General features: G+C 36.2%; 2 protein-coding genes across 4 annotated transcripts in view; both read left to right on the top strand.

The window, feature by feature from the left end:
- LOC139122879 (kelch-like protein 2) overlaps window positions 1–13,647 on the top strand; it is a 38,296-nt gene extending 24,649 nt beyond the window's left edge. For all 3 annotated transcript variants that reach the window (XM_070688705.1, XM_070688703.1, XM_070688704.1), the window contains exons 7-13: window positions 1,331–1,448; window positions 2,071–2,268; window positions 3,479–3,580; window positions 4,501–4,629; window positions 5,422–5,562; window positions 6,191–8,218; window positions 9,915–13,647. In XM_070688705.1, coding sequence (XP_070544806.1) covers window positions 1,331–1,448; window positions 2,071–2,268; window positions 3,479–3,580; window positions 4,501–4,629; window positions 5,422–5,562; window positions 6,191–6,363 — 861 coding nt within the window. In that variant the 3' untranslated portion in view covers window positions 6,364–8,218; window positions 9,915–13,647. The remainder of the gene's footprint in view (window positions 1–1,330; window positions 1,449–2,070; window positions 2,269–3,478; window positions 3,581–4,500; window positions 4,630–5,421; window positions 5,563–6,190; window positions 8,219–9,914) is intronic.
- Window positions 13,648–14,964: 1,317 nt separating this feature from the next.
- On the top strand, window positions 14,965–22,602 carry LOC139122878 (ubiquitin-conjugating enzyme E2 2-like). The gene is made up of 6 exons (XM_070688702.1): window positions 14,965–15,085; window positions 16,679–16,742; window positions 17,369–17,400; window positions 19,346–19,423; window positions 20,334–20,439; window positions 21,937–22,602. Exons 1-6 carry the CDS (start codon window positions 15,062–15,064, stop codon window positions 22,074–22,076), a joined length of 444 nt encoding a protein of 147 aa, XP_070544803.1. The 5' UTR covers window positions 14,965–15,061; the 3' UTR covers window positions 22,077–22,602.
- The last annotated feature ends 75 nt before the right edge of the window (window positions 22,603–22,677 follow it).

The raw sequence follows: 22,677 nt of genomic DNA, 5'->3' as shown, positions 1-22,677 counted from the left end.
CCAGGATTGGAAAGGAATTTTCTTGAGCAAACAAATGACAAATGACTAGCTTGTCTGCCAACATGATATAAAATGTTCTAGTGAATTCAACTTTCTGTATGCAAACACTGTCCATCCCTTTGCTCAGAAAAACTGATACCGTTACAGTATTCAAGCGGTTTTGACTGTGGCTAGGTGACTTGGTGTGCCATACGTTGTGAGATCAAATCCAATCAAGAATTTATCAAATTTACAATGCATGCCTGATCTACTGCTTGAGTAGGATTGTTTTGAAGCTTTGTGAAAATCAAAAACTTAATTTTCCCCACAGAGTTACAACAGGGATGGCAGCCATCCCAAATTCAAAAGATTGGTTAATTGAAGTAATTCATTTTCATAGTACCAAATTGATTCCTGATTGTTATTCTCAATTTTGAAAGAGAATGGTTAAAGGATTTAGCAAAAATTTAAAGGGAAGTTCACCAAGGATGATTTTTACATATGTGCTAGCTTTGTGGTCACTTACCCCGGAAAAGCTATTTTCGCCATTTATAACTCGCAAGATTTTTGACAAAAACCGATAGAAATGGTACAGGAAGTTGCCCATGTAATTTGAATCATGGGAAAAAGCGCCAAGCTTGGAGCTTGCATAATGTGATATGGAAGGGACCATTTTCCCATGGGTATGGCATTGTCCACTCACCCATGCTTAAACCAGGCTGTGTGTATTTACATAATTTTTGTTTATACTGTTTATCCTTGCATAAACAATGAATCACTTATAATAAACTTTCCACTGTCAGATTTTGTGTTGCTGTTTACTACTGTGTTACTGTGAGTGGACAATGTGGGGGCCATACCCGTCCGAAGATGGTCCCTTCCATATCACATTATGCAAGCTCCAAGTTTGGAGCTTTTTTCCCATGATTCAAATTACATGGGCAACTTCCTGTACTTTTTTATCGTTTTTTGTAAAAAATCCTGCGAGTTATAAATGGTGAAAATAGTTTTTCCTGGGTAAATGACCACAGAGCTACCACATATGTAAAAATCATCCTTGGTGAACTTCCCCTTAAGCCTTTTAATTTCAAGGTGCTTACTATCTTAATTTGAAAGACAATAATGAAGGTGAATTCGTTGTCATTTTGCTCACTTGTACATTACACCTTTGCACAGATGTGCATGATACCACCACCACCATGTGAATAAGTTTGTGTACAGCAAGTGTGATCATAATCAGTATATTCACATGTACATACACATATCATTTACATGTACAAATACCCAATAGGAATTACATACAGGGTACTCATGAAATATATTGAATTTGAAATCTTGTCATTTGTTGCAGCTCATGTATGTGGTCGGTGGGCAGGCACCTAAGGCAATAAGAAGTGTTGAATGTTATGATTTTCATGAAGAAAAGTGGTACCAAGTCGCTGAAATGGCGTCAAGACGTTGCAGAGCAGGTAATACAGTCCTATAGTGAGGATGTCCTTTTGTGTGTATGATTTTGTTAATGACATGCAATTCTATTTGTATGAACTAATCTCACCAAAGAAAGTATTACAGATTATATATTGAAATGTATTAAGTTTAGTGCTCTGTACAAGTGTAGCAATCACACACCCACTTATTGTTACACAAATTTTTATCTACAGTACTGTTTTGAAAGTCAGATAGCATCTTGGGAAAACAGAAATAAACCCCAACTTTTTATTGTCATGGTCCAGGAACTTTGGAGCCCTGCAATGAAATCATTGAAGTATAGTCATGCTTTAGATTTAAACATCAAATTTTTTTTGCCAAAAGTGTGTTCAAATCTTTAAAGTAATAAATCTCAGCCATGCTGTTGATAGTGTTTATTGTGCAAAAACATGGCTGCCGTGGTGACATTTATGGGACATATCAGCAAGTGTGCATAAAATTGGCTGTACAGCGATTGGTAAAGCTCAGAATGTACACTATCACGTTTATCTTGTCCTGTGACCTTTCCCGAGCAATGGACATTCAATGCTTGAGTTTCAAATATGTGTAAAAACTGACGACAAACCATACATACCATCAAAAATTTTTTTATCTGTTTATTAGGAGTTGCAGTGATGAATGGTCTTATATTTGCTGTTGGAGGTTTCAATGGCTCCCTTCGAGTTCGTACAGTTGATGTGTACGACCCTTCCAAGGACCAGTGGACGTCAGTTGCATCAATGGAAGCCAGACGCAGTACTCTAGGAGTCGCTGTGTTGAATAGCATAGTCTATGCTATTGGAGGATTTGACGGCTCAACAGGTAGAGACATATGTGTCGATTATTCCATCAAATGGTTCTGACTTGAGATAATTTCATTAGGATTTTGTTTTGTCTAATGGCTACTTCTCATACTTCATTGTAGATGATGTACTTGATTCGAGGTGGTAAATTTTCTATAACCAGACTTTATTGTTTCATTCACAATGATTTTAAAGGGAGGGGGATGGTCATCCTGTCTGTGGGTGCGTGACTTTCTTGTTGATAAATATTACCTCTTCCCAGAAATTTGCAATGAATGTGGAGCAAATGTGAAGCAAATTCAACATTTGATGGATATTCATTGTTCAACACCTTAATAGCATTCCAATCACTGCAACACTTTGCCAAACAAACTTAAATTTGGTTACGTCCCTTCGTTTACATGAAGCTGCTTTGGCCGCGGTCACCAGTTTCAGTACAGCCGCCATTTTGAAATTGTTGATTTGCAAGGGATGTTGGGATATGTTGTGCACAGCAACAGACCCATTGTATAAGTCACATTTGACAGCTGTAGATGGGATGACCCCCTTCCTTTAATGATTTTAATGTGGCAGTGATCTTTGGTTTGATGTGAATTGGATAGAATGCTTTGTTCATTCACTCAGCTTCGCTTAATACAGACTGTTGCCCAGCATAGTGGCCTAGCACCTGTAAGGGTTTTGTTGATTGGCTGCAAATAATCAGGTGACACCTCAGATGCAAACTGAGAGGGTTTGATTATAGTGTCAGTGTGAACACATGTCTACATGCCTTGAGATGAAGAAATAAGATAATTGTGTAGCTAGATGGGTTGGCAATCAGTAATTTTGTCAGGATCAAACTAGGTGTAGGTTTGAAGTATGCTCAAAATTAAATCTGAGGAGACACTGTGTCAGCCCAGAGAGTAAATTGGTCTTGGTAGGACTGGGGATTTTGGTAGCTAATAAAATTTAACTTAAGTTGGCTGAAAATTAGACAAAAGATGCTTGCCCTGGTCCCATTTGGTACAAGGCTATATTTCTGTCATACAGTACAAATCACAGTGGTCAGTACCCACAGGCACTGTTATGTATGATAATTGTGTCAGCCCAGGAACTGATGTAAAAATATCAAGTGTTGAACACAAACCGAATCTATTTCCCAAATAGGATTATTTTGACCGTGGTCAGATCTCAGTCTTAACAAGTTATGTATTAGATACAATGTATGATGATGTTATGATTTTCTGTAGGACTTGCTAGCTGTGAACGGTACGACCCCAAGTGCAATGAATGGCAGCCCATTGCTACAATGAGTGTCAGAAGAAGCAGCGTAGGAGTAGCTGTTCTAGGAGGTAACTGCCCTCCCTCTTTACACTACCGGTATAATTACATGTATATAGTTCTATGTGTCAGCTGTGGAGAGGTTGAACCCGTGTACAGGGGGTGAGGATAAGGTATCTGAAGGGTTAAGATGTTCTGTGATTAAATTTTATGTTCATGGCTGTATGAGTAGATAAATAGAACTCAAAAACTAGAGAGAAATGTATCGCTTGTTCGATGCAGCTTGTTCAATGTACAGTCCAGCATTTGATGTTGATAGATGTGTGCATAGCATTCTACGTGATATCTTTTGAAAAAATCCTCAAGTTAGAGACTTCATGAGTTTTGGGTGGGGGTAGCAACTTTTCATCCATAGAGGGAGCTATATATATGTTTCCTGTTGCCAATCAAAGAGGACATTTCAACTTTAGAATTATTGTTCTAAGTGTGACGAGTTTCTTTTAAAGATTTTTATGCTGGTAGGGTACAAATGCAGCAGAAGAATGAACCCTTTAAGTGCCATGTCATTCAGCTTTTGAAGTTCAATTACTGACGACAAGTGCTGGTAGACATCGTTAACACATATTAATGCCATATGCCAGATCTGGTTGATATCTTTTCACATTAACCCTTTTCCTGCCAGACAGTATCACTTCCCAAGTCAGTAAAAAGCGGTATTGAGCCAAAACATGACGTATTTCACCCACTTGGCTTGGTATGTTATAGCATCTTTAGTCCAAAAAAATGAAGTTTACACTATTTATGTTTACAACAGCCTTCAAATGTACAGTATTATGTTAAAATACACCATATGGAAAATGTTGTGTTTCATTAATTTTAACCATCTTGACCTGGTGGTGAAATATGGACTTGGCAGGAAAAGGGTTAAAGTGCACACACTCTCTCTCCAGGGTCTATGGTTAGTTAACAGTGTGATATTGTTTCCTTATAGGATACGTCTACGCTGTTGGGGGTTACGACGGTGCGTCACGGCACTGTCTTAGTTCTGTCGAAAGATATGATCCGTCCACCAATGAATGGACAATAGTGGCTGAAATGAGCTGTCGTAGAAGTGGAGCAGGTAAGCTGATAAACCAGCATTAACCCTTTTATCACCATGGTTTGGCCCAAAACCATTGTTATCAATGGTGATTTTGGACCTGTTTATAGGGAATTAGGGGTGGACAGGTTAACAACCTTAGCCTGTCAAGCTGGTGGAAATTGCTTTGATTTGCAGGGTATCCAGAAGTAAACATTCTAGGGCCACTATCCTGCTACAGCAGTCAGAGAAATTCTATTATGTCTAAATATAGCTGGCAAAGTTTAGGAACAAACCCCGCATTTAGGCAGATTTTTAAGGATGCTCAAACTGCAAAGCTGAGAACATGTATGTAAATTTTTATGAGATACGCCCAGTTGTTAAAAATAGGTTTTGGCTCAATGCTGCTTTTTCCTAACAATGCATCCAGCAGGGGAAAGATCAAAGGTCATTGACTTAGACACACAATGCCAGCACTTTTACTTTGTAACCTAAACATAGTAGTTGCAGTCCGTCAACTATGGCACATTATATGATGATGTATCACAAGATGTATTAAAAGTCATCAACAAATTCTTGAGATTTGAAGAGATTTGTAGAAGATTGAACATGCCCTGATGGGAAATTATGTCACAAAAAATTGGAAATCATGTCACAGAGAGGCTTTCTACCGAAACATTGTGCAGTATTTTGATATTTCCTTCCTTCAAAAAAATGTGTACATTTATTTTAATGAAACTTTACTATGTTTGTTGAAGAATCAAGAATGTACACTGAATCCCCCCAAACTTGATGAAATACTCCCTCTGATATGAAGATTTGTCATTCATGTAGGAGTCGGAGTGGTGGGCTCTCTGTTATACGCAGTAGGGGGCCATGATGGTCCCTTGGTGAGGAAGAGTGTAGAAGTATACAACCCTGAGTTAAACCAGTGGACACAAGTTGCCGATATGACACTATGTAGAAGAAATGCAGGTGAGTGGAATCTTGCAGACAAAGTTAAGGGAGCTTTATGCAAATTAGAACTTTCTAAGGTCAAGTAAGGTCAGCAAGATTTTTCCCATCTGAACCAAAGGAACTTTATACATCTGGGTATCTGTTGAAATTGTGTTCATAATTGCAGTTATATTCTACTGATTAGTTGTAAGCTAAATTCAAAAACATGAATCATGAAACCCCAAGACTCATTTTAACTTCAGTCTTTCCCACTGCCAGCTGTCAATATCTGTCATTGCAGGGGGTCTTACCCACAGTCAAGCTTTAGAAGTATCATGTATCTAACATTGAATTTGTAGTTTTCATGTATGAAAATGTGCATCAGAATGTCATAAATGGCCAAGCTTTTGCTTAAAGATTTAATGTATGCAGTGTCTGCCCCAATCTTGTGAAGTGAAGTTTCTTGCTCATGTATTTGTAAAAATATTTAATTTCCCCCAAAAAAGTTACCACAGGGAATAATGGCCATTTGGAATTTTAAATGTAGTTGATTTTCAAATTGGAATAATTTAATCCCACAATGTGCATTTTGAGTTTTACCTTTGTAAGGGAAAATGTAAGGACAATGCGCATTTCAAAATTCTGAATATGTGTAAATACATTGCAGGAGTATGTACAGTGAACGGCTTGTTGTACGTAGTAGGCGGAGATGACGGATCATCTAACCTAGCTTCGGTGGAGTGTTACAACCCACGCACAGATACATGGATACTGCTGCAATCCTGTATGACCACGGGAAGAAGCTATTCCGGAGTTGCAGTCATCGACAAGCCCTCCTGACTAGACATGGAGGCTGAGGAAGATGACCCATGCCAATCTTGCCAGTCAATGACACACCGCCTGGATGACACCACAGTGTGACGTTTTACGGTCAGGGTTTCTACCAAGGGATTCCAGTGAAGATTTTTTTGTTGAAAATGCAGAGAATGTGAGGTTTACACTGATATGCCCCTTTCCATGGGGAAACAATGCATAGAAATAATTCTGTAAAACCTTTGTATAGTGGTCAACAGTGACCAACAATGTAAAGCAGGGCTTTCTGTAAAGGGAATTGTAAGGCATTACTTTTTAGGTAAGTGATTTATGAAATAATGAATATGATAAAAGACCAGTTTATTGCCAAACCTAAATACCATAAGTCTGCTAAAAATCAAAATTTTTATTTTTTACCAATATTCATGTAGAGAGTATGAAACCAGTCTAAATGAAACTGATCTTTTGCCATCGCTACAAAATTTCTTTTCATGATGTCAGCATTGTTGACCATTGCACACAGGTACTGCTACCAAACTAAAGCATTTACAGGTGGACGCTCACCACCTCAGAGAGGAGGCTGTTTTATAGAGGGTCTATGCAGATGTTTTAGTCCAGTGAAGCCTGACAAATATATCCACACCAACAGGGAACACGATACAAACAGACATACTTGCAAACTGAAGGACCATAGATGCACAGTCTGTCACTGAGATTTCCACCAGCAATTAAATAAAACACAAAACAAAGTAGTGCAAAACGCAACTTCCCAACACTTGCACATGTACAAACATGTTTTTAATAGTGAGGATATACCCGTAAATATTACAGTAACTGTTGTTCCCTTTAAATATCAGAACAAAAATATACAGGGACATCAATGATAAATATATGTCGTATAAAACAAAAGAAATTTAATATATACATGTATATCAGAAATGTTACTGTAGAGCAAAAGAAAGGTAACACACACACGTATATAAATACAGTACTTGTGAATCGGTAACTGTCATCATTCAGTCTGACTGAGTTCCGGATGGAAATTTATTGATACAGTATTTTTATTGGGCGAAGGGACATTGCTGTTCAAAGTTTGCAGTAAAACATTGCAATAAGAATAAGTGTGTATATATCCCTAACTTCCTTGCTCTGTCCATTGTTTAAAACAGTGCCATGAGACAACTAAGCTGGGGTGAAAAATACACATATAGTGTGATATTTTGCCGGCTAGTTGGAATCAATACTAGTGTCTAGACCTCACCATCCATAATTCTGTGCATGCAGGTTTAACCACTCTATAGAAATGACAAGGTTGAACCAAAATTAGGGTAGAAAGGGGAAAATTGACTGTCGGGCAGCATCATTTCACAGAGTAAACTTTTTTAACTTCTGAACTGCCCCTTGTACCTTGCTGTCCATAGCACCCTCAGCTATAAATCCTTGAAACTAAAAGTTGACTTGGAATAATCATTTTGATCTTTGGTGTTTTTGTTGCAAAACAACCATAGTGAACCCAATAGGAAGAAGAAAAATGTAAAATAAAGAGTTTTTGAAATAAAAATGTATAGACATGGCATTTATGAAGAGTCCCCTTTATTCTAATCCAAGAATTTCAACGTGTAAAAAGAAAAGGTATTATCAGGGCAGTGTTTTTTAGTGGCGAGGATTTGTGGTCCAGGAGTGATTGATTTACCATAGCAACTGTCCAAGTAATAAATAAACCTCCCTCAAGTATTTCAACTCTTCAGTGGAATGAGACGTATATTTTTTGTATCGATCACCTTGTGTATATACTGCCAGTTATTGTTAGCGAGTTCTAAATTGTATATATTCACATAGAGGGTCGCTACCATGGTAACTTCTTGAACAATGTGCTGACTGTGTCTGTTCACTGCTTTTTAGCTCCGCTGTCAGCGACGCGGAGCTTATCAAATAGGTTGATTTTCCGTCGTTGTCCCTCGTCGTCCGTCGTCGTCCGTCGTCGTCGTCGTCGTCCGTCGTCGTCCGTCGTCGTCCGTCAACAATTGCCTTCTCCTCTGAAACTGCAAGTCCGATTGCTTGGAAATTTGATATGCAGTTCACTTTGGGTGACCTCACTTAAGGTTTCTTTAAATTGTGATGAAATTTTCATATCTGTATATTTGGGGCATTTTTTGCTATTTTTGGTGAAACAATTTTCCCTGAAACTGCATGTTTTATTGCTTTGAAATTTGATATGCAGGTTACTTAGGGTGACTTCAGTTAGATTTGTTCAAATCTTGGTGAAATTTGCATATTTGTATTTTTAAGGCAATTTTTGTCATTTTTGGTAAAAAAATCTTTAAAATCTTCTTCTTCAAAACTACCAGTCAGATAGCTTTGATATTTAGTACATATGTCCTTAGGGATGATCTATTTCAGATTTGTTCAAATTGTGCAGAAATATGCAAATTGGCATTTTTAAGGCAATTTTGCCATTTTGGTCAAAAAATGTATTTCTCAAAAGGTGCTGGTCTGATAGTTTTGAAATTTGGTATACAGGTTTCTACAGATGAGCTAAGTAATATATATTGAAATTATGGTGAAATCTGTAATTTTGTATTTTTGGGGCAATTTTGCCATTTTGGTTAAAAAATGTGTCTTTCCAAAACTACTCATTTGATAGCTTTGAAATTTAGTATACAGGTTCCTACAGATGAACAAAATGATATTTATGGAAATTATGATGAAATCTGCAATCTTGCACTTTTGGGGCAATTTTTTTTCGTTTTTGGTCAAAAAATGTGTATTTCCAAAACTAGTCATCTGATAGCTTTGCAATTTGGTATACAAGTTCCTACAGATCACTTTAATGATATTTATTGAAATTATGATGAAATCTGCAATTTTGTAATTTTGGGGCAATTTTTGCCATTTTTGGTCAAAAAATGTGTATTTCCAAAACTACACATCTGATAGCTTTGAAATTTGGTATACAGGTTTCTATAGATTAACTAAATGATATTTATTGAAATGATGATGAAATCTGCAATTTTGCACTTTTGGGGCAATTTTTTTTCGTTTATGGTCAAAAAATGTGTATTTCCAAAACTACTCATCTGATAGCTTTGCAATTTGGTATACAAGTTCCTACTGATCACTTTAATGATATTTATTGAAATTATGATGAAATCTGCAATTTTGTAATTTTGGGGCAATTTTTGCCATTTTTGGTCAAAAAATGTGTATTTCCAAAACTACTCATCTGATAGCTTTGAAATTTGGTATACAGGTTTCTATAGATTAACTAAATGATATTTATTGAAATGATGATGAAATCTGCAATTTTTATTTTGGGGGGCAATTGTTGCCATTTTTGTCAGAAAATTTTATTCTCAAAAAACTACTCATCAGATAGCTTTGGTTGACATGTTCTTAGGGATGATCCGATGTGATATATTCAAAGTATGATGAAATCTTCAATTGTGTATTTTTGCAGCTATTTTAGCCACTTTTTTCTGGCCACTGCATTGAGCTATCAAAGATTTCCACCTTCTTCATCAACGTGTCAAAAATAGTTATTCTCTACATAAACACAGCGGAGCTATATCGGCCGCTAGGTCTGTTCACTGCTTTTGTTATACACCAATAGTAGGTTTCAGATCTAGAATTGACGACTTTGATACCCATTTCCAAAATGTAATAACCACCTGTGCTATTGATAATTGCTTAAGTGGAATGTACCATTAGAAATCATAGGGGTTTACGTGTTGAGTCTTCAATGTCATCTGAGTATCTCTTTTCCATACACATATGTATCTCAAAGAACTGAACATAGTTGTTTTTCATTCTTTTGACCAGATTCAGAGTAAACCTGTGTTGTACGAACAGATTTCAAGTTTATCGGGAGTTTAGATCTGTAAACTTCAATGTATAGACAAAATTTTTACCGTGAGACCTCTTTTAGAAGGTTCAGAATTTATTTTACATGCATGTCCAAATGTTTAAAGATAGAAATGTACTTGAAGTGTTGATCGTAAAGGCCCTGTGCTGTGTTGCGATCGTGCTGTGTGCTAGAAATAAGAGACTACATAAAAATTGCATGACAATTGCTGTAGGTAAGCAGTTGCATGATCTGATAATATATTAAGGGAGAATGTAAATAGGTTGTCAGCGAGACAGTATTTCTGAGAAATGCTTTGGAATTTGTAGTTCCACTCTGTTCAAGCTTGTAAACAATAATTTGGGTAACTGCTAGACATGAAGGTTTAGTTTTCACAAAGGAATATTGTTGGTTTTGTGCTAGTGGTATATTTGATGTTTGAACAGCGCCCTCTTGTGTTAATTTTGGTCCAGTGATTATCTGAGATGAGTTCCAGTACATCATAGCTGTGTTATAGGCAATTTAACATGTCTATTATTCTTCAACCTGCATTTGTGGTACAGGTGTGTCTGTGTATGTGAGAGAGAGATCAAAATGTGGAGCACGGTCCTTATAAAACTTCAATAAAAAATATAGGTAAATATCCTATGGTCATATGCTAGTAAGGAATTTTGTTTAAGAAATATACCCCAATCTTTATACTTAGCACTCTTCTGGCTCTAAGTTTTTGATATTTTTCAATGTAAATTAAAGGTACACGGTCACCGTAAATTTGCATATTCCATATATGGTAAAGGGCGGGGCTTAGCTTACTACCCCGTAACACCTGCAGACGATGCTGCTAACTATGCCATGGTTGGTTGTGTGGAGGCGCCCTTTTTAAAAAGTGGCCACCCGAATAAAATCTGTGATTGGCTATTAAAAAACAGGTGACCAAATACCTTTAATAGAAAGCAGTGTGTTACCTTAGTTTGCCCTCACACAGCTTGTACTACTGAAACAATGACATCTAAAAAAGTAAAGATTCCTTGTCTCAAACCCTTTCATCCCCTTCATTTGGTTAACCCTGTTGCATCCTCAAGGAAGCAAGGGGTGGAAAGGTCAATCTGATGCTGTGCAAATCAAAATATATGCAAATGTGAAATCTGTCTTTAATATTTTACTTATGTCAATGCCCATCTGTGCAAAGACAATCGTTACATTCTGGAGCTGAAATAAGATGCTCTTTTCCAAGGTGTGCGCACAAATATATGTATAAGATGTACATTCGAATGGAATTACATATTATTATTTATTGAGTGTCTGTTAAATTGCGTCCACTTGCTATATGTATTTTGCTAACTCTATGAAATACCAGTGCTCAAGTTGCACACTCTGGTTCAGATAACCTTCAGATTTTTTCAGATGTAGTTATAATTGTTAAACTACTTCAGTGTAGCAATACAGATGTTTCTTTCTCTCAAAAAAAATGTAAATTTGAAATTCAGCCAATCAGTTGTCAGTATTGTGTTTCCCATCAACTGAATGTGACCAATAACATACAACTTTACGATCCCCTTCTCAGGATTTGTCTTCAAGGATACAAGGTGTATTGTGTAAATATTAATTTGAGCTGAAGTTACCCTCTGTCATACTCATCCATCGCCTCATGTATATACTCTGATGTCATGATGGATCGTTGTGTAATAGCATTGTGTGCTGTCAGATGGCAAAGAATTTGGAAATTTTTTTTCAAATAAATGGTAAAATGAAATTAGACTTTGATAGCTTTGCTGATGTAAACAGAAAGTTTGTTGTGATGTTTCATGGAGGCTTTCAGCGATTTAACCATCCTAGTGGCAGGTTTACATATAAACATACGCAAATAATAAAAGGCAATTGTCGCTACCATAAATAGCTTTTGTCTTATGCTAAAGGGGCAAACTACATGATATTAAAATGCATTTTGAGTGAAAAATCGAGTTCTCACCACAGCAAGAGTTTGAGATAGTGAACTTATAAATACTTTTAAAACAAATGTAATCACTGTCATGGCAAAACAGTTTTGTTTGTTCATGAAACTAGCTAAAATTATGCATCTTTTAGGCATTTGTGGCATTATAAAATTCCTGTATAAGCCAAAACTTTACTTTTGCTACTGTGTAATCTTATGTGTTTAACCTGTAGAAATCTGCCATATTGAATATTTGGTCGACTGCCTGAGACTTTCATGACTCACTTGTGGCAAAACTGTATTTAAGATACCAAGAATTGAAGTGTTATTTTGTAATTTGTTGAATCATCATCTGTTTTACTTTGTTTGTTAAATGTTTTCTCCAATGCACCATTGGCCTCCTGCCCTGTTTTTCTATAGACAGTAGAAGGGGGACCTCCTTCTATTTTCTATGCTTTGCCTCACAAACCCTATGTTGTCACAGTCACACTTCACACCATACTGTTGAATATATACAAGGGATGACATCAACAAAAGAAATAAATTTTGAATGTTCAATATAGAACCAACCACAATCCGTTGCCAAGGAAGAGTTGTGAACAATGCAATTTCACATGGCACAGAAGGATTTAGCCTGATGAATACATGACATATTCAAATTGAAAACTAGTCCAATGTACTCGTGGTGTGAGTTCATGTACTATTTATAGTATTCTCATCACAAGGGACAAACTTAACTTGAGTTTGTTAAACCAACCAGAGTTCCTTTTCACTACCATGGTTCCACCCAAACCCATTGTTATCAATGGTGATCTTGGACCTGTATACAGGGAACTGGGGGTGAAAGGGTTAAGATGCTATATCATTGAATATGCAAAACTTGGTTGTTCCATTTCAAGCATTTGGCGGCTTTCTCTAATCACAGCACACTAGAATTCTGACTTATTCTGGTGGCTGTATTTGCATGCCAGTTTTCAAAAATGTGTTGCATCCAGAGGAAAAGAAATTTTGTGTTTTATTATAAGAGTCTTTTCTTTAAGTTCTTAACAGAAATGTGTAGGCTGAGGAGAATGTTTATTCCAATTCTTTGCCCTGGTCACCAGTTAATACATTGGCAAAAATGTATCAGAAAGTTTGTGACCAAGTGAACAAAATGTACAAAAATGATGATATTATTGAAGGATATCGCTTCTTCTTGTTTTGTTTGTGCAGACCTAATTCCCATTTGAATTCCTAGACATTTGGCATTTCCATGGCAACTGTTACCATGGCCTAACTTTTTATTCATGACTTTATAATTTCCATGAATTTAAGCCGCAGGATTTCTTTCTGTTTTTGCCATAAATGGGGATGTTATTTACACTGCAAAAACCCAACAAAATGCAGCATGCTTTTTTCACTATTTATCATTGGTGATTTTTGTCAAGTTTTTTGTAAGGAGATTTGGATCACCGTTTTGTACAGCTTATATAGAGAGCTTTAAGACTGTTCGTTTTTGTTTCAACAGAAATAAATAATATAAAATATATGTTTCAAATTTGTTTTGCTTGTGAGTAGTCTGTCTGGCTCTCTCTGACTCTCTCTCTCTCTCTCTCCCTCTCTCTCTCTCTCTCTCTCTCTCTCTCTCTCTCTCTCTCTCTCAGGCTCTTACATAATATGAAGTGTCAAGTTAAATTCAAGAAATTAATACAACTCTGGTAGTTTGAATTGTTTAATGTTTGTATCAGGTATGATATATCTATGATCCAATACCGCGATACGTACTCACGCTACCTGTCATAAATAACATGTTTCTTTTACAACCATTTTCCCACCTGCTTTGATTTGAAACTATTACTTGGTATTCAATGTTGTTTTTCACCATCCACATGTAAAACAAACTGGAAGGGCTTAAATGATTAATAATTCATGCAAGTACATACCAGTGAACAATAGAGAATAGTTCAACTCCACACAACTGATAGACCGGTAAATCTTGTCAAAGGATTCTGATCGACATTTTGGGCCAAAAGCAATCTCTCCACCACTGGCTGTAAGAGCTGTGCCACTAGGATGTGGTAGTTTTGTTTCATACAGTGTGCAGCCAGTGTGTGTTTGTGTGCAAAACAATTTTATACATCGTTCTTGGAGAGACTGTGATTAAATACATTTTTTCACAAATATCTTGTGTAGACCACAGGAAGAAAACTTATACAGAGCACCTGTACCAAGGAAATTACAAACTGTATTTTAAAACTGTTTCAGATTGCCATCTTTCACTACAGAGACCGAAGCTATATTCTATGAGTACTATACTACAGTGGCCATAAGGCCAAAGTAATTAAATTCTTTGTTTTGCGTCCCCACCCGCCTAGGTTTTGAAGGTTTTAATGAAAAACACACACAGTGTATTTGAATAGGAAATTTTAGGACATAACCGCTTTGCTTTTCTGAACTGAAATTTTGTTACAATTTTGTATTTGCTGCAATCAAATTACATTGTGTTTATTTTCTTGTGTGTTTTTCAGCCGCTTAGACGCGTACCTTTTCCTATTTAAAGTGGACGCAAAACAAAGAATTTAATTACTTTGGCCTAAACAGTATTATCACACAGGTGGCTTGATCTGGAAAAGTTTTAAATTTTTTAGTTGTAGAAATGGAATTATTGCTGCTCGTGTATGCCTAGGGTAGATTGACCATGATGTATGCGGAGGCAAATGTAGATCATTACAATATATTACAATAAAAACCCTCAATGCCCACCCCGTACTGTACAAGAAACCTGCTGCCATGATACTAGTATACTCCCATCGTACTAGTGTACAGATAGAATGAAACAGCAGAAATGTAGTTCATGAATAATTAACATCTCATGAATAATTAATTTCGATGACATCATAAGTATTTTGAGTTGATACTGTGTACCAGACGGCAGCCATCACATCTGACAACACGAACAGCTCTCGCATAACATGGCGTTAAAACGTATAAAAAAGGTAAGTTTGATTTATGAATCCTGAATAACCGGAAGGGGTAGCAAAGTACGGTTTTTCGTCTGACCAGTCACACTAATTTTGTGTGTATCATGCAGCCGCGCTGATCGATGTGTGTGTCGATCACTTATATGTTGGTGGCGCTGTCGTGATTGCCACGAACGCTGTATGCTGAACACACTGTCGCGATGTCGCACATTATCTTGACTACTTCCGTATTCGCAGTTCAGAGTCATTTACCTCCTGCCTGACCACATCAGTAGGTCTTGCAAAATCACATTTGGAAGAAGTCGTGCTGTTTGATGAAAAGATAAATCTTTCAAATGTTTAAAACTTCTTAATCCCCGTTTCTCCGGTTAATCGGGGCTCCCACCGTCCATGTCCGGCCTTTGTAATGTAGTGTCGCCACATACAAATGTAGTTGCCATGATTCTTGTATTGTTCACAGTATCGAATCACACAATGAAACCTACGTTAGATTCGATGATCCAAGGTACCTGTAGATTATCCAATGAACCTACGATCTGTGGTACGTTTTTACTTATATGTACGCCACTAGACAAAGACGCCAGAGCAGACAATGTCTATATTAACCAAAGTGGGACTGACAGATTGAGAGAAGGCTGGGACAGGGCACAGTGGGAGAACGCCTCTTTATGGTTTAAATGCTGATCAGTGTCGTTCAAAAATTTGGATCTACTCATCAAAGTTTAATATAGAATACATGGTACGGATAGACTTGAATGCAGGTCAACGCTCGACGACTCAGTAGTCGTACTGTGTTGTGAAGCATTGGGCATTTCTTCAAAAGTTCATGTCTGAAACTGTTGTATTTCAGGGTCACTTGAGTTCCATAGGTCACTTTAGAGATATGACGTATTATTTATATGATTTGTTTATTTGTTTGCAACTTCATTCATCTATCATTAATTTATCTAAAATACTTTATTCCAAATTGCACAATATGACATTTTTGATATTGACATAGTTGAAATCTGAGGATATTAGGGATGGACCATTAGACGTTAGGAGGGGTACACAAAAATGAGAGAAATTTATTCCAAGTTCCACAATATCACATATTTTGGTATTGCCATAGTTTGAATACTTTTCCTAGAGAAAATTGCACACTTTTCCTCTCAGCTTAAGGTCATATGAATATTTTTTTGCAAACCGGCAAGGTTGGGATTTTTTTTGCAACTCTAGTTCTGTAGAGTTCTTCCATTTTTGACCACCCATTTCGTGACCTAATGGTCACTCCCTTCAATATAATCCCATAATGCCCCACAGGGGACCTAGGTTCAATCATGCTTGTTAACAAAAAGGAAAAGAAAATACAAACTGAATAAAGAGAAAAACAACACTGCAGAGACAGAATAATACAGAACGTAAACATATAACAATGCAAGAAAAACAACATCTAGAAAATCAACAGATATGTTGAGAAGCAGAGTTGTCAGAATTCTTTGAAATTCATCTGTCATTCAAATCTGTTGCAATTTGAGACAATTTTTATGTGTAATTTCCATTATGAAAATATAGGGTCCATGCTGAGACTAATACATTCGTTCCATTTCTTTTTTACCCCGGCTTTAGGAATTACAAGACCTAGGTCGCGACCCTCCAGCTCAGTGTTCAGCAGGGCCAGTAGGAGATGACTGTAAGTATGCACACCTTGGAACTTTCGCTGTCTCAGGGATCAAATCCTGCCGTAAACATTTCAATGTTGTACCACCTAACCAATTTCTAAAAGCAAAGACCATTCATTGACAACAGCCCTTACTGTTCAAATATGCTCATGTCTATTTTCAGACTGAATCTTCAGACCCCTTAGCGACATCTCAAATACAGAGACAAGCTCTGCTGTTTTCATTGTTTACAGTATGTAACAGCTATGATGTAATCAAACATTACCTCCAATTTCACTTTAACAGAATGAGACATGGTAATTTATTAAAATATAAACATTATTTATTTTACAAATATTGTACTTTAATTAACCCCAGCACACCCATTCTCTCATAAATAGATCCTTCCAACCTATTGCAAGCAATGGACATGTACCCAAATCTGGAGACGAAAGGGTAAAAGTGCTTGTTTTCACCCCTGTCAAGTTATTCTGTTGCCGATATGATGTGGTCATACCATAATAATTTACATCTCCAAGTGGATTGACTGAAAATTACCTATTTCACAGATTTTGACTTTGGTCATTGCTTTTCTCCAATACAACACCATCCTGCTGACCCTATTTAACTCTATTTTCACAAACTTGTCTTCTTTCAGTATTTCATTGGCAAGCGACCATATTAGGACCAGTAAGTAGTGTTGTCAATTTCACTCTATCCAGTAACCTTGAGTTATTTTTAAGCATTGCAAGTTCATTCAGCTTTAAGTAGTTTATTTTTAGACCTGATGTTGGCATTAAGATTGCCTTCATTTTATCTTTCTTTAAACATATCCTCACCTATGTTAATGTTCTTATTTTAGACATTGCGGCACTTTTGAATTCAGCGAGTGTAGTAATTTTCTAAGCTTAGTCATGCAACCACCATATTCATCAATTTGTTTGTTCCATTGTTGCCCTAGCAACTGGGAAGATGGGTGGCATGTTGACAACTTTGAGCATTAGTCATGATGGGCCAGTTCACAATAATGAAAAGAGAAAACCCGAAGTCCTGAAATAATTGTAATTAGAACAAGAATCAATGCTCATTAATGACTGGAATTTTTTGGAACATGCTTTGTAACTATGATTCATTTTATTCAGTGATTTTACTTGGTGAACCCTCAGCTAGAAATACTTATGTAGGCAGAACGGATCAGGGGATGTATAAAACAGCCGGCAGATGGCAAAAACAACTGGCTGTCAGCTAAAATTCACCGGCCATGAAAATAACTAGTTAGATGAAAATCAGGGAAATTTTGCACAAATTTAATGTGCTAGCACACCACTTGTAAAACATCATTTTTGTCGCCTGACAACTAAATTTTCTGCATCTCTTCAGATTGTTGTCCTATGTTTTGGAAACCTTTTATATGAGCAATGACAGTAACTCATCACAAAACATGAAACTTGTACACAAATATTCCTTTTGCTGTCACATTATCATTTGACCCAGGGTTGATTTGACCTTTTCTTCAAATGAATTGAGAATAATTTTTATAAGAAAAATACTGCTATTAGGTCATTGAATTTTTTGTAATTTCAAAAGTATACAATGTAGTTTAAAATGTATTTTGTGTATTAATGTAGTATAGTTTTATTTAAAAGTATATTTGAAATAGTTATTTTCTAACGGCTGTATCTGATTGTACTAATGTTGTTGCCATCCCTATCATTGAGATAAATAGCGCTGTTCACGGTTACAGGTTTGTTACTAAATATAGCTGTACGCGCGCGACATCGGACACGCAGCTTGAAATGCGGACAAATTTTATCAATGTTGCATGCGTGGCTGTTTTTGCAGCTTGTACTCTGAGTCGTGAATATGTTTTTTAGTATTCACTGTTACACTAGCAGTCGCCCACTGAGATGTATTATCGTCGTTCTTGCATGCGTAATTTTCAAAAGCGTAATCTAAAAATGCGGACAAATATTTATTTTTGCATATTAATGAGAGAACAGTGACGTAAACTGTGAACGGCCCTATTACCATCAAGGAACATTAATTCACTTTCTGTATCTTATGGACGTACAAAACTGAAAAGATTGGGCGTCATGTTTAGTGCTGCAGGTCAGGGGTGTGAGAAGTGTAATTTGCATATTTGAATTTGCAACAATGTAACATCTTTTGAGTACCAATTTACATAAGTTATCAGATCCTTACCCTAGCCTGTAGGTGTGAGTGCGAAGTCCACTTGTATGTGTTGAATATCTCTGAAGGGAGGTTTATAAAGATGTAAAAAACTTCCTACATGGAGATGTGACTTTTGGATACCTCAGAAAAGCTTAAAACCTTGATCATATTAACTTTCTAAGGACCTCCCACATGTACTTGGCAATCATTTGTCAATGACTTGCTATACATCATTGTGAGAGTTGAAATATTTGCTACAAAAGATAATTGTAAATATGAGCAATACTGAGTATGCACAAGCATTTTGGTTTATAAATTGTTCTCATGATTTCATGCCTTTTATGGATTTTGTACCCGTCTGAAATTTTAGTTTTCAAAACTTATGAGCAAGAAATTTTTATTCAATATGTAGCACAGGAAAGCTTGTATATTTGACCACTTTCATATCCTTGTCTTATTCCAGCCTGACAGTCCATACACGGGTGGAGTGTTTTTTCTATCAGTGCATTTTCCAACAGATTATCCATTTAAACCACCAAAGGTAAGGCATCGTGCATGTAATGTATAAATTTGAACTATCTGAATGAATTAACGAATGACAGAGAAACTATTTACAATAACTAAAAGGACAATAAGTGTGACTTTTTACAATATATTATTTTGAAAATTTCAATTAAAATTTGTAAAATTTTTACTTCTTTTAAACCTAAGTTTATAAAATATTTGTTTCCATTAAGTACAATGGGTCAAATCCAGAATTTGAATGGACCAGAGTATAAACAAAATCACATTCACAAACATGCAAAGAAGTATTGTATTTCTGTATGTGTTTATACATGTGGATTTGTTTGTACCGACATCACATGATCGCAGAGATGCACTAAGGTCTGTAGAACAAAGCACACCCTTATTCCAGAATAGAACTATTATATCATAGCATTGGCAACTCAGTGTACAATACGTAATATTGCTATTAAAAACAAATTAATTCTTGTCCAGACTAGAATTCAATTAACAACAATAACAATAACAGCTAGTGGACAATACAGACATTCACTGTCGAGTTGAACGCTTGGTATTTGAACAGTAGTGTAGTGTAGTAATGTGAGAAAGTGTATTTTACAAACAGGACGAAAATGTTGGAAAATACATAAAAAGAGACTGCTGATGGAGCTGTGAGCACAACTGTCATTACATTACTTACTGACAACTGTCATGTATACAACTTAGTCTATTTATTCATAGAACACTCCTGATCCGGTGCAATCCTTGCAGTGGTGTGCAAAACTGCAGTTATTTTGAGAAACATATATCATTATTTTGTTAACTTGTTCACTCTAATTCCCAGTACACATGTCCACTATCACCATAGATAACAATGGGTTTGGGCAAAACCATAGCGGTGAAAGGGTCAATGTCATCAATCGAAACATTTTCCCTGTTTTTCTCAGCTTGCCTTCACAACTCGGATTTATCACCCAAATATTAACAGTAATGGTAGTATCTGTTTGGATATTTTGCGGTCACAGTGGTCGCCAGCACTGACAATATCTAAAGGTAAGGTTGATTAGAACTGCCTTGGTGAAAAGTGATCTGTAATCTGTCCTGACCATGTTTTTTGTCAGCTGAAAGTGAGATTGAATTTCACAATACTGTTTTACCCTTTGCATGTTGTTTTCAAAAGTGAACAGCACTGGACTCAAATGATCAATTTTGCAAATCTACATAATTCTAAGGGGTCCAGTTTCTTCTCAGGGCCATGGGAGGCCCCCTAAGTATACCTTGTTTCCCTGGATGAAGCCTGGGCTCCACATGATGTCATAGGTTACCTGGGGTTCAGAGTTCAAAGTTTATTGGTTAACTGTTGACATTCTGCTTACAGTGAAGATAAAAACAGAAAGATGGCCCTTCCCCTGGTTGATGAGTAGATCTTTGAAAGAGATAGCCAAATTTAAAAAATACTGTGCAGTTCCAAAATTGCTAGCATGCGGTTTTTTTCAGAAAATATTTACATGATGATTGGTAGGAAAAAAGCGTCACTGGGAAAAAAATTGCACGCATGCTATGCAAATTCTGTAAAAAATAACTGGTCAAACTTTCAAATGTGTAAAAAAATGGTATGTCTGTGTCCTGCCCCCTCTCCCAAGATCCAGTGATCTATCCCTAAGGCTTTGGTGGGTAGTGAGAGATATGACACAGATCTTTGTAGACAGTAGGAGAAAGAATTTTGACTTTCAGAATTACTTCTTTTGTAATATACTGTTTAAGTGTAGCGAAAAAGTGGAAAATAATTGAATCTTCATAGAAATAAGTTAACAAACAAATGATAAATGGATAAACAAGCAAATAAAATACATAAATAAGTCTTGGATGCTTGTATTTCCATTCTGAGAAATAGTGAACAAGATCTGATGAATCTTTCCTTACCGAATTTTTGTCACCTTCACAAATTGTAACCCAGACAATTTTTTTTCAGATTTTTTCCAGAGTTTTGATCAAACACTGTAGCCAATAATAAGTGATATCCATTCAGAGCAAAACTGTCAAAATATTACAAAAAACTACATAAAAATTGCTGAAATTTTGAACTACAATTTTGGCGGAAAACATTACAGCACTCAAAGGGTTAAATAGTGTGGTGATTATTGATGGAAGAGGTCCATATGAAGCAGATAGACTGGATTAGATTCTTGTCATAGCTGCACTTCACTTGATATCAAATGACAGAGGGTCAGAAAATACATATTCACATGTTGGTCAAATAAATCCTGCTAAAACAGAACCTGATTTCAGTATACATGGTCAAAATTAACCCTTTGAGCGCTGTAATTTTTTCCCGCCAAAATTTTAGTGTAACATTTTACCAATTTTTATGAATTTTTCTGTAATTTTTTGGGATAATTTTGGACCAAATGGACATTGGCTACTTTTTTCTCAAAATTTTGGCAAAAATCTTAGAAAAATTTACTGGAGTACAGACTTTGGTGTTCAAAGGGTTAAACTCGGACAAGCAGAAAATGCATGTTTGATAAATTTATTTTTTTCTTCCTTCAGTTCTGTTGTCTATCTGTGCATTGATGAGTGACCCCAATCCAGATGACCCACTTGTACCGGACATTGCTCGCATATTTAAAACTGACCGAAAACGCTACAACTCAGTGGCCAAAGAGTGGACAAATAAATATGCAATGTAGAATTTGCACTGACGAACACATACAGACACGCAAATAGAAAAAAATCATCAGAGATTTCAAGGATAAGGGGCAATTTTGTCAGTGCCTAGCAATGGAAATCCGTAGATTAATGCAAATTTATGCAGAATTTATTATGCAAACTTTATAACTCATCTTAATAAAAATACATGTTAGTACTAGAGACTTTGATGTATGAAAATTTTGATTTTCATAACATTAAATCGTTGTCACAAGTCTGTGCAATCTGCACTTATTTGTTATGCTCTTCTAAAGAGACACATGCTTTTAGTAAATATTAACTTCCAATAGTTCATATTGTTGTGAAAAAAGAATTAGAATATATATTTACTATATATATGTACATATACAGCTTCGTATGGGAAATAATGGTAAAATGTATCGACTTTTTCTCAAAATTTCATACATGTTTGCAGACTTTTTCCTCTCTTCTTGCAAGGATTTATAAGGAGTTGTTGAATGTCTATGCTGTACACTGTAAATAAAATTATGCTTCAAATTTCTACAACTGTACTTTCCTGTTTGGATTTTTGGAAAAAGTGTACATGAGATGTGCCAGTCTGGCATGCAACATGGAAGGGTT

This window comes from Ptychodera flava, chromosome 22 (assembly GCF_041260155.1).
Source record: "Ptychodera flava strain L36383 chromosome 22, AS_Pfla_20210202, whole genome shotgun sequence".
Taxonomy (NCBI): Eukaryota; Metazoa; Hemichordata; class Enteropneusta; family Ptychoderidae; genus Ptychodera; species Ptychodera flava.
This window is presented reverse-complemented; position numbering and strand designations above follow the sequence as displayed.

Coding starts and splice junctions, on each gene's coding strand:
- LOC139122878 (XM_070688702.1), top strand. CDS start 15,062: ATGGCGTTAAAACGTATAAAAAAG. Junction 15,086..16,678: donor CGTTAAAACGTATAAAAAAG/GTAAGTTTGATT, acceptor CCCCGGCTTTAG/GAATTACAAGACCTAGGTCG. Junction 16,743..17,368: donor AGGGCCAGTAGGAGATGACT/GTAAGTATGCAC, acceptor GTCTTCTTTCAG/TATTTCATTGGCAAGCGACC.